Source organism: Rhinatrema bivittatum, chromosome 1 (genome assembly GCF_901001135.1).
Source record: "Rhinatrema bivittatum chromosome 1, aRhiBiv1.1, whole genome shotgun sequence".
NCBI lineage: Eukaryota > Metazoa > Chordata > Amphibia > Gymnophiona > Rhinatrematidae > Rhinatrema > Rhinatrema bivittatum.
Genome location: NC_042615.1, coordinates 760,356,159 through 760,377,271, shown reverse-complemented (window position 1 = coordinate 760,377,271; position 21,113 = coordinate 760,356,159). Strand labels below are relative to the sequence as shown.

Sequence of the window (21,113 nt, the reverse complement as noted above, 5' to 3'; positions counted from 1 at the left end):
CCCTCCCAATTTCTCAGTTAGTTTGGCTGTGGAGTTTGAAGTGGAGTAGCCTCCTCAAGATTACAACAGCAGGATAAGAACCAGTGAAACCAGGATTAAATCTTGACAAAGCTCCTTGAGCAAGGCTCAAACATAGAGGGTCATTCACTAAGCCCCTCCCATGAGAAAATATTGTGGTGGATTCCCTGCAGTAGTTTTCTCACAGAAAAATTTCATGAGAAAAAACATTGAGGGGAAAGGGCAAAAACATATGATGGCGGCCTCCTATACACAGAGCCACCATTTTCTGAAAGTGCTAGCATAGATTCAAAATGCTCCTCTCTCAACTTACTGAAATACCCCCTTTGGGGGTCTGTGCAGAACCCCACCCCCCAACCACCTGTCAAAGCAGCCCCATAGTAAAAACAGAAAAAGAAAAAAAAAAGGAAAAAAATGTTGCTCTGCAAAGCCCCACCTTCTTCCCAAAACCATTCCCCTTTCAAAAAAAATATTTCCCTTGTTCAAACCCCTCACACATCCTATACTTTATAATAAGACCCCAAGTGGCCCTTCCACCCTAGCCAACCTCCTTGGATCTCTTCCCCCTATACCAGATGAAATTCCTGGTGTCTAGTAGGGCTCAGGACGCCCCATAGGCTTCGGGCCGATCGATGCCATCTTTCAAAGGAAAATTGGTTCTTAACTTGCAAATTTTCGTTCCTGTAGTACCACAGCTCAGTCCAGACTCCTGGATTTTGCCTCCCCTCCAGCAGATGGAGACAGAGAAATTTTCAGAAGCACCGGCATATAACCTGGTGTACCACCTGCACCCCCTGAGTATTATTATGTACCAAAGCTGATACCAAAACAAGAACAGTTCCAAAACAAACTAAGAATACAATATCCCTCAAATGAGTAGAGGAAAGGAGAAAATACAAACTGCCAACCATTACACAGAATCAAAAGGCAGAGAAAAAGGCCTGTGCCAATTCTTCAGATAACCAACGACCAGACAGACAGAGAGAACGAGCAGACTCCCCAGAGCTGGGTGGGACTCTGTACTGATCTGTGGTACTATAGGAACAAAAATTAGCAGGAAAGAACCAATTTTCCTTTCCCTGTACATACCCAGATCATTCCAGACTCCTGGAATGTACCAATCTTCCTTAACATGGGTGAGACTGGGAGAATCCTGCTCAAAGGACACTCTCTGAAGGCAACAACCTCCAGAGCATGGACATCCAGTCTATAGTGTCTGGCAAAGGTATGCAAGGACTTCCAAGTTGCTGCACGGCAAATCTCCTGAGGAGAAACTAGCTGACACTCCGCCCAGGGTGCAGCCTGGGACAGTGTCAAATGAGCTCTCAAGCATTCCGGGATCGGAAAACTGCGACAAATATAAGCTTCTCCAATAGCCTCCTTCAACCAAGAAACAATAGTCTCCTTCGACACTTTCTGACTCTTCTTAGGACCACTGCACAGGACAAAGAGGTTTTCAGACAGTCTAAAACTGTTGGTCACCTCCAAGTATCGCAACAAGGCCCATCTGACATCCAAACGCCTCAACTCTGAGGCATGGGTCGAACCAGACTCCAGGTTCATAAAAGCTGGAAGCTCCACTGACTGATTCAAGTGAAACGCTGACACCACCTTAGGGAGGAAAGACGGAACCATCCTCAAAGAAATTCCTGAATCTGAGATCTGCAAAAAAGGCTCCCTGCAGGATAATGCCTGGATCTCCAACACTCTTCTGGCCGAAGAGATAGCCACCAAGACGACAACCTTCAGCATGCAATCCTTAATGGTAGCTCTCTGAAGAGGCTCAAACAGCACCGCACACAAACCCCTAAGAACTAAATTAAGGTTCTAAGACGGGTAAATAGCTAGAGAAGGAGGATGCAAAATGTTTCGCTCCCTTAAAACAATGCTCCCCATCTGGGTATGCCGCTAGCAGCTTATCATACCTTGCCCCTAAAACCGGCTAGGGTGGAGACTTGGACTCACAAAGAGCTGTAGTAGAGACCCTTCACCTACCCATTCTGCAAGAAAGCCAAAATATGGGACAACTATGCGCACTGAGGGTCAATTTGTTTGAGGGTACACCAGGACTTGAAAACCCTCCATAACCTAGCATAAGCCAAGGAGGTTTAGGACTTATGAGCCTCAGGAAAATGGTGGTGATATCCTCTGGGTATCCCTTCTTCCTCAAACGCTGCCTCTCAAAAGCCAAGCCACTAAACATAAGTGATTCGCCTGATTGAAAGATACGGGACCTTGACGAAGCAGGTTTGAAGATGTTCCAATCTCAGCAGGCCGGCCACTACTAGATTGATCAAATCTGCAAACCGGGGGGGGGGGGGGGGGGGCGTGTGACGTCACGCCAAGGGATGGAAGCTTGATTTTTGAGCTCCGGCTGCTCCCCGCCCAATCCACAGAAATCCACGTCCTACCCTCGACTAAAGGCACCTATTTGGTTCTGTGAGTCTGCTGTCGGTGAAAAGTATGGCAGGCAAGAAAAAAAAATCCGGATCTTCAGCGCTTCTCTTACCAGAAAGAAGGTAACAAAGATCCGGGCGGCATTCTTGATGGTGCTGACGGAGGCCAAGAACTCCCAGAGGCGCTGAACTCCCGGAGCCACTCGCAAATACCTCAGATCCTCCTGAAGGCTCACTATCCGATCACCCGACTCGGGGTGAATTTAGAGACTGGTTTGCGGGGCTTCGGGCGCATATAAAAGCATTAGATGGCAGAGGGGTTAAAGGGGCTCTTAGGGAAGATAAGGCACTGCAGAAAGACTAAATGAATTCTTTGCCTCTGTGTTTACTAATTAGGATGTTGGGGAGATACCAGTTCCAGAGATGGTTTTCAGGGGTGATGACTCAGACGAACTGAACAAAATCACTGTGAACCTGGAAGATGTAGTAGGCCAGATTGACAAACTAAAGAGTAGCAAATCACCGGATGGTATGCATCCTAGGGTTCTGAAGGAACTCAAAAATGAAATTTCTGATCTTTTAGTTAAAATTTGTAACCTATCATTAAAATCATCCATTGTACCTGAAGACTGGAGGGGTGGCCAATGTAACCCCAATATTTAAAAAAGGCTCCAGGGGTGATCCGGGTAACTATAGACCAGTGAGCCTGACTTCAGTGCCGGGAAAAATAGTGGAAACTATTCTCAAGATCAAAATCAAAGAGCATATAGAAAGACATGATTTAATGGGACACAGTCAACATGGATTTACCCAAGGGAAGTCTTGCCTAACAAATCTGCTTCATTTTTTTGACGGGGTTAATAAACATGTGGATAAAGGTGAACCGATAGATGTAGTGTATTTGGATTTTCAGAAGGCGTTTGACAAAGTCCCTCATGACAGGCTTCTACGAAAACTAAAAAGTCATGGGATAGGAGATGATGTCCTTTCGTGGATTACAAACTGGTTAAAAGACAGGAAACAGAGTAGGATTAAATGGTCAATTTTCTCAGTGGAAAAGGGTAAACAGTGGAGTGCCTCAGGGATCTGTACTTGGACCGGTGCCTTTCAATATATATATATATATATATAAATGATCTGGAAAGGAATACAGCGAGTGAGGTTATCAAATTTGCGGATACAAAATTATTCAGTTAAATCACAAGCAGACTGTGATACATTACAGGAGGACCTTGCAAGACTGGAAGATTGGGCATCCAAATGGCAGATAAAATTTAATGTGGACAAGTGCAAGGTGTTGCATATAGGGAAAAATAACCCTTGCTGTAGTTACACAATGTTAGGTTCCATATTAGGAGCTACCACCCAGGAAAAAGATCTAGGCATCATAGTGGATAATACTTTAAAATCGTCGGCTCAGTGTGCTGTAGCAGTCAAAAAAGCAAATAGAATGTTACGAATTATTAGGAAGGGAATGGTTAATAGAACGGAAAATGTCATAATGCCTCTGTATCGCTCCATGGTGAGACCACACCTTGAATACTGTGTACAATTCTGGTCGCCACATCTCAAAAAAGATATAGTTGCGATGGAGAAGGTACAGAGAAGGGCAACCAAATGATAAAGGGGATGGAACAGCTCCCCTATGAGGAAAGGCTGAAGAGGTTAGGGCTGTTCAGCTTGGAGAAGACACGGCTGAGGGGGGATATGATAGAGGTCTTTAAGATCATGAGAGGTCTTGAACGAGTAGATGTGACTCGGTTATTTACCCTTTCAAATAATAGAAGGACTAGGGGGCATTCCATGAAGTTAGCAAGTAACACATTTAAGACTAATCGGAGAAAATTCTTTTTCACTCAACACACAAAGCTCTGGAATTTGTTGCCAGAGGAGGTGATTAGTGCAGTTAGTGTAGCTGGGTTCAAAAAAAGGTTTGGATAAGTTCTTGGAGGAGAAGTCCATTAATGGCTATTAATCAATTATACTTAGGGAATAGCCACTGCTATTAATTGCATCAGTAGCATTGGTTCTTCTTAGTGTTTGGGTAATTGCCAGGTTCTTGTGGCCTGGTTTTGGCCTCTGTTGGAAACAGGATGCTGGGCTTGATGGACCCTTGGTCTGACCCAGCATGGCAATTTCTTATGTTCATACCGGCAGGAACTGCTAGCGCACATGGAGGAGATGCGAGAGGACCTCACGTCTCTCAGGCACAGAGTGGATGATATGGATGTTAGAATCGAGGGTCAATCTGAGCAAATAACTGCAAATAAGAATGCCTCCGATGCCCTCTGGGCTGACTCTGCTCAACTTCTAGCTAAGATTGCCGACCTGGAAAACAGGGCGCGCAGGAGCAACCTTCGCTTTCGGGGATTCCCTGAGGCGTCGGGATCTGAAGACTGCCATGAACTGGTCAGATTTCTGCCTCTTTATGCTTCGGGAGACAAACAAGACCGGGGAATTTGTACCTCCTGAGATCCTATTTGATCGTGCGCACAGAGCCCTGCGTTCGCCCCAACCCAACTGACCGCATGATAAGTCTGCTTCTCTGATTTTAAAATCAAAGAACGGATAGCAGCGGCAGCGCGGGAGAAAAACGCTTGGTCCTGGGAGAACCACACTATATCTTCCCTGATCTCTCATTGGCGACCCTTCAAAACAGACAATCATTCAGAGAAGTTACAACTGTTGCGCAGCAAGTCTGTCAAATACCGGTGGCTGCATCCATTCGGCCTATCTTTTTTCCTCGATGGCATCACACACAAATATTTGACCTTAGAAGAGGCCACCCCTAGCCTTGTGAGCTTGGGCTATGTGGCTCCACAGTCCTCTCAGAAGCCCCCTGAAACCTCTTCCGCTCGCCCCCCTTTATCCAGCCTGGCAGCGGGTGGGAAAGCACTCCAGCAGGCTCCGCAGGCAATCTGGGGGATCTTCTTCTAGCCAGGGCCCTACCTGATTTTTTATCTAACCAGAGGCTGTGGTATTACTAAAATATGATCTGCCAAGGGATCTATATTTAACTAGCTACCATTCCAAGTTCTGTCTTGTTTATAGTACGCAGTTGTACTGTTTTCATGAGTTTTGTTTACCAATGCTGTGGACTGGGGGGGTGGGGGGTGGTATATCATCTCCCCCCTGCGTGACACCACTCACTACCCCGACCTGGGTTGGGAGTTTGTCTGCCTGGAGGTTTTGGCAGATAGTGTTCTAGGGGATCCATGGAATGTTTGGGTGTTTCAAGGGTATATGCTAATCTCTCTGATGATTTGGTTATTGAAGCGTTACTCCTCCATGCTGCATATTTTTTGCTAATGGCAGGTCAATTGTTTCTTCTCATTCTATATTATTCATGATGTATTCACAATGATGATTTCCAGGCTTTTGATACTCGTGTATATTTGCTATCACCAAGCCAGACACTCTTAAATTCTCTCACTATATAGATATTTGCTATATATTATTATAGACATTTAACATCTTAGGGATGGCTAGGTTAAATTTAGTATCCATAAATACTAAAGGTCTTAATACTCCCCAAAAGTGTGCCCTCTTACAGAGAGCTAACTGTCTCTAATCCAGATATTGTGTTTGTGCAGGAGACGCACCTTACATGTCTATATGAATCTCTCATGCAGTCAAATTTCAACATCAGCACTTTTCTGCAGCTAATAAAAATGCCAAGTATGCAGGAGTAGGCATATTGTTTGCATCCCATATGGTTTATGAATGTAAAAAATGTATTACGGACCCACAGGGACGATATCTTCTAATGCGTATTACAATGTTTGACCTTGACTTCACATTGCTTACTGTATATGCTCCTAATCGGGAACAGGCTGGGTTTTTGTTTTTTTTTTGACACCCTAACCATATTATCACTTTGCATGCATCCGGTCATCTGATTGTGGGTGGGGATTTCAATGTTGCTATGTCTCCTTCTATAGATACCTCCAAGGGCCATTCCCATACTGCCATGGTGCATACCAGATCTCTTAAGGATCTTTTGACTGAACACAATCTAGTGGATTCTTGGAGGGCCACATTCCCGCACTCACGGTCTTACTCCTATTCCAAGCCACACGATTCCTACTCGAGAATGGATTACTTGATGGTGGATAAAAATCTTTTTCATATGATTAGCAAGCCTGAGATAGGAATTGTGTCCTGGTCGGACCATGCACCCGTCTCCCTACAACTTAGATTACCCAATAAAGATCATGGCAGTAAATACTGGAGACTCAATGACTCCATTCTGCAAGATCCCTTGTTCATACAGGCCTCCTCTCAGGTCATTCAAGATTTTTTTGCCATTAATGCTGGCTCAGTTTTTGCCATTTTGCCATTAATGCTGGGACTGTTTTAAATCCTATATTAGGGGCCATTTTATCTCCTATTCATCTTTTATTAAAAAGAAAAGAGAAACAGCCTGTACCCATTTGAGAACCAAGATCACAGATCTTATGAATCAGCATAGCAAAACCCGCTCTAAGCAGACCTTGACCCAACTCACTAAACTAAGGTATGATCTGCACAGATTAAAATTGGACCATATTACACATGCCTTAAATCTTTCCAGACAAACGCATATCGAGGGAGGTAATAGAGCTGACAGAGTCTTAGCCCGTCAATTAAAAAAACAGTCATTCCAGAATCATATTCTTAAAATTAAAAATGAGAAGGGGGCAAATCGAATCTATCAATTCGGCTATTACGCAACAATTCCTCAAATTTTACCAAGACATATTCGGCGGAATCCCATATTCGGACCTCGGACATAGCTCAATATTTACAAGCTCTTCCCCGTCTCACACCAGAAATGAATAGTTTAAATGCGGAAATTACAACACCCGAGATTATTAATGTTATCAAAACACTCAAAGTGGGGAAAACTCCGGGTCCCGATGGTCTAACAGCCAAATTCTATAAATCTTTTAGTCATATTCTAGTCCCACATTTACAAAGTCACTTCAATTACTTACAGGATGGAGGAACACTACATCCAGACTCCAATACCGCGGGCATTACCATTATAGCTAAACCTGGCAGGGGATCCTGCTCTTTGTGCGTCTTATCGCCCAATTTCATTAATAAATTTAGATCTTAAAATTCTAGCTAAACTTTTAGCTGACAGGATGAATGGCTTCACAGCTCATATTATTCATCCTGACCAGGCTGGCTTCATACCAGGCCGTATGGCTAGTGATAATGTCCGCAAAATCATAAACATCATATGGGGGTCCGCTCATCAACAGACAGAACATTTACTCCTGGCCACTGATGCGGAGAAGGCCTTAGACATGGTCCACTGGCCCTTTTTATTTCAAACCCTACAGGCAATGGAGTTCGGTCCCTCCTTCCACAACTGGATACCAGCCCTTTATTGTAAACCTTCGGCTAGTCTAAAAATTAATGGACGATACATTACCCCCTTTCCTGTACGGCAAGGCACAAGACAGGGGTGCCCCTTGTCACCATTACTATTTGCTATTTTTCTTGAACCTCTAGCAATTACTATCCGAACCAATCCGAAGGTACAAGGTTTTTCTTTCCACTCCTGCGAATCCAAAATGTCTCTGTTCGCGGACGATATCATATTTAGAGTAGATAATCCTATGACATCCCTCCCAATGATTGAGATAGATCTAGCACACTTTAGTGCCTTATCCGGTTTCAAAATAAATTGGGATAAGTCCGAGATCTTGAATATATCGTGCCCTCTAGATAAGGTTTCCAAACTGAAGGAAGATCATGCCTTTAAATGGGCTTCAACCAAAATCAAATATCTCGGAGTATAAAGTAAAAATATATCAGATCTCTTCCAGCTTAATTATATCCCCCTTCTTAAAAAAAAATTGATTTGGACTTAGATAAATGGAACTCTCTCCCTCTTACATGGCTTGGGCGCTTGGCAACCCTTAAGATGAACTTGCTTCCCAGATTCCTCTATCTTTTCCAGACGCTACCAGTGATGGTTCATCGTGCAACGCTGCTGCAATGGCAAAGAAAACTACTCAGTTTCCTATGGCGTCATCGCCCGCCAAGAGTGGCACAAGAAATTCTCTACCAATCAAAGATGGAAGGGGGCCTGGGCCTACCTAACTTGATCTGGTATTTTGCAGCAGCCCAGCTACGTCCTATCCTAGACTGGCATTGCTCCAGGGATGTAAAACCTTGGGTAGCCTTGGAACAGGAATGGTTGAAACCCGCACCTTTAGCATCACTTATCCGGCAACCGGACACAACTTGGAGGGCAAATATTATCCTGTCACCCGGCACACCTACAACGTGTGGAAACAGTGGAAACACAAACTGGTGAGAAATTACGACTACTTCACACTGACTTTTTTATTCCATAACATCCTGTTCCCTGCAGGTCTTCCCGCCCTTGCTTATACCCTCTGGAAATCCAAAGGTATTAATTGTATATCTCATATCATGCCGCAGGGATCTTTACTCCCTTTCTCAGCACTTCAAGCGTATTATCAACTTCCATCTACAAAATTTCTTTCCTACATGCAGCTACGCCACTTTTTGCTGCATATTCAAGCCAAGGGCCACCTGTCCCCCACACGATCCCTATTCGAAGGATACTGCGCGTCCTCAAGGGGTGTCTCCAAGCTCTACCAGGTCTTGGCATCTCGTCCATTTAAGAAACATGCTCATATGCTTGCCTGGGAACTAGACGTCCAGCGATCTATTTTGGAGGAGGAATAGTCCACTATCTTTTCCACAGTCTCCCACGGCAACATTTCCACCCGAATTATTGAAGCTAATTATAAGACGTTGTACAGATGGCATTTAACGCCAACCAAACTACATCATTGGTATCCAAGGGCGGATCCTCACTGCTGGCGCAACTGCCGTCAACCTGGTACTTTTATTCACATGTGGTGGATCTGTGTTTTTATTAAACCATTTTGGTCCTATGTCTCCAATCTGTTGTCTGAATTACTGCAGATCACCTTTACTCTTATTAAAGAACAGGCGCTATTATTCCTCTGCAATGACTCAATCTCAGCATCTGCACAAATTTTAGCGCAACAAGTCTGCACGGCTGCAAAGATGGAAATTGCATACCGATGGAAACATCCGCAACCTCCTACCTCAGAAGAGCTTCTAACACGCCTGGATGGGACTTGCACTCTCTACCGCCTTACGGCACTGAAATATCACCGCCTTTCCAAATTTAATCTAGTGTGGGAGCCTTACATTGCCTGGAGACCTCTCATTTTCACGATCAGATAATCGAACTCTTTCAATACTTAGCATTGACCACTGCTTCTTTGTTAGCAATGTATGGAGGGTTGGTACACAATGACTTGCATACTTCTAGTTTATGACTGGCATGAGGGGGTGGGGGGGGGGGGACTATGGGTTTGTATTATCTTAAACGATATCTTGCTGTATTGCATATCTTAGTTGTTCTACTGTTGGTTGCTTTGTTTACATCTCCTGTACATTATTGTTTTTCGTTATTACAGCAATAAAAAATTATAAAATTAAAAAAAAAAATCTGCAAACCAAGGCCACCGCGGCCACCCTGGAGCTACCAGGATCTCTATCCTTCTGAGTAGCCTGCCCACCAGGGGCAATGGCAGAAACACAGATGAGAACATTGGTTGGCCACAGAAGAACCAGGGCATCGACCTCTTTTGCTCCTTGCTCTCGTCTGCAACTGAAGAAGCAAGGGGCTTTGGTGTTCCTCTGAGTTGCCATTAATCCATGTGGGAACCCCCCATTCTTTGTATGAGCCTCATCGCTTCATCCGAGAGCTCCCACTCTGAGGGGTCCAACCGCTGATGGTGGAGGAAACCGGCTTGCATACTGTTAGACCCCGCTATCTGAGATAGGTGCTGTTCTGCCCAAGAGATTAACTGTGCTGCTTCTCGAGCCACTGCTAGACTCTTGTTCCCCCCCTTCGTGGTTGATATAGGCTACTGTGGTTGCATTGTCAGACAGGACCTTGACCGAGCAACTGAGCACGAGGTAAGAAATCCTGGGAAGCCAAACGCTCTGCCCATGTCTCGAGGCGATTGATGGACCACGATGCTTCCTGCAGTGACCACTGCCCTTGGACTGACTGGGATTGACACACTGCTCCCCATCCGAAGAGACTGGCATCCATCGTCACGACTGTCCAGCGTGGAATCTCCAAGTCCACTCCACGGCGCAGATGACTGGGTGAAAGCCACCAAGAGACTGGACAGTGCAGAGTCGGTAAGAGGGAGAAGATGAAACTGCTCCGAGACTGGATTCCAAGGGACAATAACGCCTGCTGAAGAGGTATCATGCGTGAACACCCGTGGAGCTATGGACCTGCAAGTAATCCCAGACTCTGGGCACCTGGGACTGCAAAAGATGCCAAACCTGAGAATGTAACTTGAGAAAGTGCTCCTCTGGGATAAAAACCTTCCCGGCTCAAGTATCGAAATGTGTTCCCAGAAAATCCAGAATTTGCAAGGGGAGAAGATGACTCTTGGAAAGGTTCACCACCCAACCTACAGATTGCAAACGGCACATCACCTTCTCCACTGCTTGACTGCATAGGTCCTGCAACTTCACTCGAATCAGCCAATCATCCAGGTAAGGGTGCACCAGAACCCCCTCTCTCCTGAGAGCCGTCACTGCTGCTACCATCACCTTGGGGAAAGTCTGTGGAGCTGTCGCTAAGCCGAATGGATGGGCGCAAAATTGAAAATTTTCTCCTGCTATCATGAACCTGAGAAACCTCTGATGTTCCAGGTGGATCCCAATGTGTAGGTAGGCCTCCCATCAGATCCAAGGACACCAGGAATTCCCCTGTTCGAACTGCCACGATGACGGACCGCAAAGTTTCCATTCGAAAACGTGGTTTTTTGAGCCATGTTTACCTTTTTTTAGATCCAGAATTGGGCAAAAGGTGTCCTCCCTTTTCGGGAACCACAAAATAGATGGAATAACGGCTCTGGCCTTTCTCAAGCGGAGAGACAGGAACTATGGCCCCTAAAAGACGCAGACGCTCAAGAGTTTGCCACACCATCAACTCCTTGCCAGCGATGCCACAAGGGGACCACAGAAGACTTCTGAGTGGCCAAGCAAATTCTAAAGCATAACCTCATCCTATGATGAGGTTAAAGTCCACTGGTCCAATGTTATTTTGCCCCATTTCTCGTAAAAGTGCAAGAGATGACCGCCTGTCCTTGGGACCGAAGAGTGAGCCAGCCTTGTTTCACTAGGTAGCCTTGGTGATGCCACAGCCCTGGCCGGAGAAGTCCCTGCCTGCTTTACGGGCCCGAAACGACTGGTTCAGGCCAGGGCTTTACTCTGGTGAAAATGCAGATGGCTCCGAAAATGTGAGCATGGTGTAGTTGGCTCTCTGACCCCCTTGGGCTTATCCTCCAGCAACTTGTGAACTTTGTTTTCACCCAAGAGTTTTATGAGCTGCTCGAGATCTTCCCCATAAAGGAGCTTGCCCTTAAATGGAAGAGCCCCTAGCTGAGCCTTAAAGGAAACAGCTGACCAATTTTCAAACCAAAGGAGTCTCCTAGCAGAGACAGCTGACTAACGTTCTTGACGAAGTACGAAGAAGATCATAGACAGCATTGGCGCCATAAGCAACCGCTGCCTCAAGATGCTCTGCGTGCTGGGCCTCAGAGAACAACAAGGTTCTACCCTCCTGAAGTTGCTGCACCCATCTCAAGGAAGTCTGAGCATAAAACTACTGCAGACAGCGGTCTGGATGTCTAAAGCTCAGACCTCAAAGATCCTCGAGGGTACATCCAGTTTCTTGCCCTGTAAATCCTTCAGAGCCGTGGGTCCCACTATGGGTATGGTCACTTCCTTGGTAACAGCGGAAACGGACGCATCCACCTTCAGCACCCGCAGGAGCTCCAGAGTGTCCTCGGGTAAAGGATACAACTTGTCCATAGTTCGGCTCACCTTAAGGCCAGTCTCCGGAGTATCCCACTCCCTGACCATCAACTGCTTCACTGACTTGTGAAAAGGGAAGGTCTTAGCTGGAGCCCGTAAGCCCATGACCAGGTCCACATCCTCATGGTTGGGGGGTCCTCTTGAGGTGCTGGAATACCCAACTCCGCCAGGACAGCTAGAATCAGGAGACCCAACTTATCCCTCTGAAAAAGGTGCAGCACATGAGGATCGTCCCCATCAGAAAACTGACGCATCGTGCGGGTCATGATTCAGCTCCGCATCTGGGATGACATCCCCCAGTGAGCCAGTTGGGACTCCTCCGAGGACCCCTTCTTCAGAGCCCCCGAGGGACCACGAATCCTCCGGACTCTGGTAGCCACAGAGGAGCGTGAGGACTTGGGCCCCTTACCAGAGTGGGGACAGAGCTGCCTTACTCTCACGAGAAGGTCGCCTCACATCCTGGCAGGCCAGAAAAGCTGCATGCATTAAAAGCACAAATTCCAGAGAAAAGGCAGTCAATCCTTCCCCCGATTGCTCTCTGCGGGGAAGGTGGTGAGGGTAGGAGATCCCCTCCCCTTGCTGCAGCCTTAGACTTTGTAGCTAAAGTGTCCAAAATGGCCACCGTTCCCGCGCTCAGCAGGAACAGATCGCAGGCCCCACTCCGGGCCTCCTTCAAACCCCCCCCCCCCCCGAGCCACCCCCCCCCCCCCCGAGCCAGCACTGCCGCGAAGAAACTGCTGCTGTCCTGCCGGAATTGCCTTCCCCTGCAGAGAGGCACCAGAAACAGCGAGTGTCTCATGATAAACGTGAGGATATGCGATCACACACGGAGCAAAGCTCCTTCGGCATGTCGGCAGTGTGCACAACCATGTGGGGGGGGGGGGACAGCCACACGGGGGGGGGGGGGGGGGGGAAGGAAAAAAGACCTCTGGGAGCCACAGAACAAAGAAACGGAGAGGAGATCCTGGAGCTGCCTCCCTGCACCGCTGGCGCAGCAGCAAGGCTAGGCAGAGCACTGTCCGAAGCCTGAAAAGGACACCCCCTCTACTTTATTTTAAATAAACTTTACAAGCACAACAAAATATAAAGAGAAAAAGAAAAAGGCAGCTTTATCTGGAGCCTTGGCAAAGGTTCGTTCTTTTGAGACCTGGAAGGTGAGGGAATGGACCACCAGCTTTCAACTTCTAGCTTGGGAAACTGGAGCAAATTTGGGTGACCAGTCCCTGCTCGTCTGGCCCTGGTACTAGGAAGGATGGTCCCACCAAGACCTGCCAACCCTCCTTGGAGGGAAATCCTGTCCTAAAAATTTTTTTTATTTTTGTTTTTTACTCTAAGAAGTTCAGAATGGCAGGTTTTGCATCTCCTCTATCTGCTGGAGACAGAAATACTGAGGCGGTACACCAAGTTATATGCCATTGCTTCTGAAAATGTCTGTCTCTCCATCTGCTGGAGAGGAGGCAAAACCAGGAGTCTGGACTGATCTGGGTACGTACAGGGAATGACACCCAACAACCTTTGCTCCTATCATGTGATGGGAAAAAGGTCAGTCGACATTTTGAAAGATGGCATTGACCAGCCTGAGGCCTAGGGTGGATGCTCCAGGCCACAATAGACACCAGGGAGTTTATATAAGTGTATGGGGGGGGAGGGGGGGGGGGAGCCAATAGACACCAGGGACTTGTAATAAAATATGGGGGGTTCTGGGAGGGTAGGAAGCCCTCAAGTTTTTTTTTGTTTTGTAAAGGATTTTGGGAAGGGGCAGAGCATAGCCACATAGCATTAAATGCTTTTATTTTTCTTTTTTAATGTAGGGCTGCCTCGACAGGTGGTGGGAGAGAGGGGGTCTGCAGAGATCCTGGAGACAATTTTGGCACATTGATGGGGGGCATTTTGCACTTTAATTTCAGCATGGGAGATTCAGAATCTTCGTTAATGTCCCAATGCTACTGGCAAAAAATTATCAGCAAATGAGGTTATGGCAAGCCGCATTATTAGTGCAGGATTACCTATGCATTAGTTGCTTTGCATATAGTACATTTTATGCATGCAAATACATTCAAAGCAGCTAATTTCAATATGGGGAGGATTTTTAAACAAAATTTCACGATATTGCCACTACTGTTATGATCTGGATATGTCATGTAATAAACTATTTTTCTTGCCTTATTGTGGCTTAGTGAATGACCCTCCTTAGATTATAAGCCTCTGGAGTCAGAGAAATATCTACTATATCCCACTGAAAAGTGCCTTGAGCTACCAATGAAAAGGGGTGAGCTAAACATATTAAATACATTTTTATGGCAATTTAAGGGCAACACTTTAAGGGCATGACTATGGTCTCTAATATTAATTACAGAAATCTGAGAGTTGACCAGCAAGGACAAACACTGGGAATGGAATTTAATGTTTGACTTTCTTGCCTCTGTAGGAATCACAGAAGGATACCAAATGGGAGAAATCACTTTGTTTTAACAAGGCAGAGGGAAGGAGGCCTGCAGAAATCAGAGGAACACTGAAGCATAAAACAGGTTAATACAACATCTATACAATTTGTTGTTTGTAGTTTGAAGGTTTAGTGGAAGATGAAAAAGCTCTAAATGTTTGTGCAACTGCCATCAATAGTTTAATATCTTGCACATTAAACAAAAAAAAAAAAAAAAACTAAGACCTACTAATCAATACAAGAGGTGGCTCAGACCAATACTGCTAGCATACCACACACGCACCTGAGGCCCAGCACAGCTGATCTTGCAGACATCACAGTAGTGGATCTGGGGTGGTTTGGGAGGCTGTTTTGGCTTCAGTTGCTTGTTCTGGAATGGTGTTTTTTTAGTGAAGGTGGACCCTGTCCAGGCAGCAGTTGCAGCAGCAGCAGCTGCCGCCGCGGCTGCTTGCTTCTGTTGCTGCTGCTGCTGTTGGTAGTAAGATGAAGCAGCTGAGTAGACTGCTGCTTCATATCCAGAATAAGTGGCACCTAAAGATAAACAAATTCAAAACTACACAGTAACAACAGCAAAAATATTTGCCAAATAAATGCTTTGGAGCTCAATGCAATCTATCAGATCTAAATTAATGGGCTACAAATTAACATCCTTCTATTGTCTCACAACTGACACTAATTGTACATAAAATCCAACATTAACCATTACATCATATACTACAGCAAAATTAGTCTAATAGGAAATTTTTCACCAGCTTTAGAGATGGGCTAATGGGGTAACATGGACAGATATTGCCATGTGGCCCAACAAGCGAAACAATAAATGGGCACTTACGCACTGACTGATTGGGCAAGGGCCCAATCGTGGGGCAAGAACATCTTTGCTTGAGCCATGTCCAGCCTGGCTCCTATGAAGTCCAGCTGGGGGGACAGAGTGAGGTGGAACTTCAGGTAGTTGATAACAAAACCCAGAAATTACAGCGCCCGCATGGTGAGGGCCAAAGCGCTCAGCGCTCCCACACGGGAATCACTTTTGACCAGCCAGTCAGCTAAATAAGGGAATACGTGCACCGCACAGCATCTGAAATGCAATGCCACCACTGCAATGCACTTGGTGAAGACGCAAAAGGGCTGAGGCCAAATCAAATGGCAGTACTCTGTACTGGTAGTGAGCCCACCCTACCACAAAGCAAAGATATGTTCTGTGTGTGTGGAGAAGATGGCAATGTGTGCGTAGGCATCCTTGAGGTCAAGGGAGCAGAGCCAGTCCCCCTTCCAAAGTAGGGGGGGATTAGAGTGCCCAGAGAAACCATGTTGAACTTCTCTTTGGAGGAATTTGTTCAATGCCCTGAGATAAGAGAATTGGGTGCAAGTCTCCGGTTCTCTTTGGTATCAGGAAATACCTTGAATAAAATCCTCAACCCTGCTAATGACAGGGAATGGGTTCTACTGCTCTCGCCATCAGGAGGATGGAGAGCTCTTGCAGAAGTATATCCTGCTGGGCAGATGAACCCCACAATGAACATGGGGGAGAGTCCTCTGGGATTTCTCTGAAATTTAGTCGATACCCCTAACGAACTATGGTGAGGACTCATCAATCCGAGGTAATGATAGACCAGCAAATAAGTCTGCCTCTCACTGGAGGATCGGATGCCAGGGGTACGACACATTGACTCATGCTTCCTTGCCTCCAGTCAAAACCACATAGCTGGGGCCAGTTGGGGGGCCAACTGGGGTCTAGAATTTTGCTGTTGATGGGAGTGGCCCCTGAAACTAGCACAGGGCATGTGAGTCCAGGAGGCGGGGCAATAATGCTTCCATTACCAATAGGACTTCCTGGAAATTGGTCGGGAAGACTTCCTGACAGAGGATGGCAGGTCGAAAGCACTGGGGTTTCATGGTGATCCTTCAATTGAGCTACTGCATCCTTGACCTTTTCCTCAAGAAGATTCTCTCCTGTACAGGGGAGGTCAGGTGGCTTTTGGTGCCTCCCTAGCGGTTGATGTAGGCTACCATTGTTGCATGTTCCAACGTCATGTTGATTGCCTGTCCCTGGAGCTTGAGGCTGAACTGCAGGCATGCTAATCTGACTGCCTATGCTTCCATTCGATTTATGTTCCAGTGCGCCTCTCAGTCCATCGCCCCTGGGTTGTCAGTTCCTGACAGTGAGTTCCCCACCCTTGGAGGCTTGCATCAGTCATGAGGGTGATCCAATTCGGTGGGGATAGGCTTACACACTTGCTTTGGTGAGCTTCCTGTAGCTACCACTGGAGCAGAGAACATACTTCCATCGGTAGGTGGAGATGGATTGAATAGTCTTGAGACAGTGGGTTCCAACGTGTCAGCAGAGAGCGTTGGAGTGACCGCATGTGTGCCCTCGCCCACAGATGACACCATCAAGCCGAGGACCTGGAGATAGCTCCACACCCTGGGGTGCATTGTGTTCATCAACCAATGCACTTGGTACATCAGTTTTCTTATCCTGGAGGGAGAGAGGGAGGGAGGGAGGAAGACCTTGCCCCACTTGGTGTTGAACCAGACTCCCAGATACTCTAAGACTGGGAGGGCTTGAGGCTGCTCTTGTCCATGTTCACGTCCCAACCGAGTTAATGTAGGAGGGACCTGACCTTTCTGGTCACCTGGAGGCTCTCTTCCAACGACTTCGGCCAACTAAGTAAGGGTGTACCAGGATCCCTTCTTTCCTCAGTGCTGCCATCATGACTACCATAATTTTGGAGAATATTCTGGGGAGTAGTTGCCAGGCCGAAAGGCAACAACTGGAACTGATAACGGCAGTCCAAGTCCCGCAAAGTGTAGGAAATGCTGGTGGTCTTGATGGATTGGGATATGAAGGTAGGCTTCCGAGAGGTCCAGGGAGGTTAAGAACTCTCCCAGTTATATGGCCATTATGACGGAGCGAAAAGTTTCCATGCGGAAGTGAATTATCCGCAGATGACTTGATGCTCTTGAGATCCAGGATGTGTCGGGATGAACACTCCTTCTTGGGTTCGATGAAATAGATGGAATAATGCCACATTTACTCAGGGTGTAGGTACCGGGGTTATAGCCCTCAGACCAAGAAGCCTTATCAACATGGATTCCACTGCTAGTTTTTTGTGCTGGGAGTGGCAAGGTGACATCATGAACATGTCCTGAGGGATGCTGCGAAATTCCAGAGCATATCCTTCTTGTATGATGTCCAGTACCCATTCGTCCGACACGATCTCAACCCACTGCTGATAGAAGAGGGATAGTCTGGCCCCCTCACACCCCTCGTCCCATGGATGGGTCTGCCAAACTTCACTGGGAAGTTTGGGTCGAACCTGAGCCCGAACCTGTTCCTCATTTTGATTGTTGGCTCTGAAAGGACTGAGACCTTTCCAAGGGCCTAGATGTCTGAAATGACAGGAAGTGATCTGCAGTGTCATTGCTGTTACGTCAAAAGCTTGCTTAAGAATGGATACCAGCTGCCTATCATGACTATCCTTCAAGGCCACTCCTTCAAGGCCACTCCTTCAAGGTGCCTACTTTCAGGAAATGCAGGTGTTCTTTAGCTGCTGGGTCCAGAGGGTACAAAGGCCTCCAAGGCCCGACCCTCCTTTGAAACTGGCTTCCGGGACTTCCCATTCCAGGTCAAATCAACTCCTGGATGGCTTCCAGCATTGGGAAATCGCAAGAGGCTTTCCGTAGACACACCAGGATGGGACTCTTCTTTGGTTCCAACACAGGGTCCGTGCTAGGAACTCAGAGTTTTCAGGGTCTGGGAGACCAGGGCCGGTAATTCATCTGTGGAAAAATCAAAGCATGGTCCGGTATGGCTCCAGGCCTGGAGGGATTTCCCCGTCCTCCAATGAATCTGCATCTCCCTTCGTCGACCGTGGTCTGAGTCCCTTATCAGAGATACTCTTGGTGAGGCATGTCATGAAGCATGCTGACAGGACTAAGAGGGCGAGGCCTTCACAGCTGGGGCTCAGACTGGGCAGGGGTAGCAGCTGACTGCACCTGAACAAAGGCTTGAGGGCCCTGAAAGCTCATACTCTCATATTCATTTTTTCCTTACAAAGCGCTAGTAAACAGGATCTCGTCTGTGGGGATATCTGACATTACTTGGTCGGATCATGCCCATGTGTGGTTTAATTTACAACTCACTAATTTCAACTCTGGGAGACGTTTTTGGCATTTAAACGACAGTGTATTGAGAGATGAGTCTTCTGTGGGATTGCGTATGTGTGTCATCAGGAATATTTTAGATTTAATAATCAGGAGACTGTCTCCCGCTGTGGTTTGTGAGTGATCTAAAGCAATGATTCAGGGTAGATAGATTTCTCAAGCTACATATATAAATCAGGAAAAAAGATCAAGAGAAATATCCTGGAGAAAACTGATACCTTATCCTATATGCATAGGACTACTCTCTCCTCAGGTCGCCAAAAAACTGGATGAGGCCAGGAAAAAGCTTAGTTTACTTGACTCAAAAACCATTGCTCATCAATTGGAAAAGGCCCAATGAACTTATTTTGAAGGGGGAAACAAGGCGGGGAGGTATTTAGCCTATAGATTAAAGTCCTTAATGGTTCAAAGCATTGTAGTCAAACTCAGATCACCTGATGGAGCAGTGCTAATGACTTCCTCTGATATCAAAGTTTTTCCCAATTTTATTGCAAGTTGTATGGAAGGGATGCTGCAATTTCAGAGTTGGCTACTGATAATTATTTAGATTCGCTGCTCTTGCCAACTATCTCCCAAGATTATCAAATATATCTAGATAGAGCTGTTACCACCGCTGAAGTTTTACAAGTTATTAAGCACTAAGATAGTTAAATCCCCGGGCGCTGATGGATTTTTGGCTTGCTATTATAAGAGATTCTCTTCTATCCTGGCTGCACCTCTAGCAACAATGTTTAATTTTATAAGGGATGGAGGCTCCTTTGTGGACGGAAGCAATTTGGCAGGCATAACTGCTTGCAAAGACTGGGAGGGATGCAACTCTTTGCGGGTCTTACAGGCCCATTTCACTCAATTTAGATTTTAAGATTATGGCACGAATTTTAGCTGAACGTTTGAATTATATGATCTCTTCCCTGGTGAACTCTGATCAGGTTGGCTTTATACCTAACAGAATAGCTGCAGAACATGTTTGCAAGATTGTTGGTTAAAAAAAAAAAGAACAGATACTCTCACTTTTCTTAGCTTTGGATGCTGAAAAGACATTTCACACGGTGTATTGCCTTTTTTGTTCAAAACGATGAAGAGAGTGCACTTTGGTGCCCATTTTAAGAAGTGGGTGAAAAGTTATATGAAGCACCCTGTGCCTGCATTAAAGGTCATTGAAGGCTATGGTCAGAGTTTTGAGGTGGGCAGGGGCAATAGACAGGTGTGTCCACTCTCTCCACTCCTGTTTGCCTTATTCCTGGAACCTTTTGCTATTAGGGTGAGAGAAACTATGGATATCGTGGGAATGCAGTTTAGCGATGCTCATTTTAAATTGTCTCTGTTTGCCGACATTTTGCACTATCCTTGGAGTGGATAGTGCATGAAATGGAACATTTCAGTGCAGTCTTGGGATTTAAAGTTAATTTGGTTAAGTTTGAGATTTTGAATATATCTGTTCCAGATCAGGATATTGCACATCTAAAAGGTAAATGTGTATTTAAGTGGGCCAAACAATGAATTAAATATTGGGGGTTTACAAAAGCACTAAAGTAGAGGGTTTATTTAAATTAATGTGTCTGCTCAAGTCCATATTAAAGGATTTGGATAAATGGGAAAGAGGAAGGTTCTCCTGGTTGAGAATTACTATTGCAAAACTGAATGTTGCTCAGATTTCTCTACCTGTTCATGACACTTCCTATAGCTATTCCCTCCGCAACATTGAAATCTTGGCAGAAAAGGATTTTATTTCATCTGGCAATGCAGGCCTCCTAGGACCCCCAGAATAGTTATGTTCCAACCTAACAAAGGGAGGTCTGGAGGTGCCTAATTTGATTTGCTATTATGCTCCTGTTCAACTGAGAGTAATCTTAGAATGGTACAGGAAACCTCCCTTAAAGCAGTGGATCCAATATGAGCAATATCTGTTGGGTATTAATGCCTATTTATTTATTTTATTTATTTATTTAACTGTTTTTATATACCGACATTCGATCGAGATATCATATCGGTTCACATGGAACAATAAACTAATAAGGCAGGAGGACTGCTTATTTTACATTGAAACTAGGTAACTTACATTATAACATGGCAACTTACATGGTAACTAGGTAACTTACTAGGTATCTAGGTAATTTACATTGTACATGGTGACTTACATAATGATTGAGGAATAGGGTGTATAATGAAAGGAAACGTTGTAG

The 21,113-nt window shown here is 45.9% G+C and overlaps 1 protein-coding gene across 1 annotated transcript in view; it reads right to left on the bottom strand.

Annotated features, from left to right (window-relative positions):
• ZFR (zinc finger RNA binding protein) overlaps nt 1-21,113 on the bottom strand; it is a 312,134-nt gene that overhangs the window by 189,527 nt on the left and 101,494 nt on the right. The window contains 1 exon segment of the mRNA XM_029579284.1: nt 15,047-15,294. Coding sequence (XP_029435144.1) covers nt 15,047-15,294 — 248 coding nt within the window.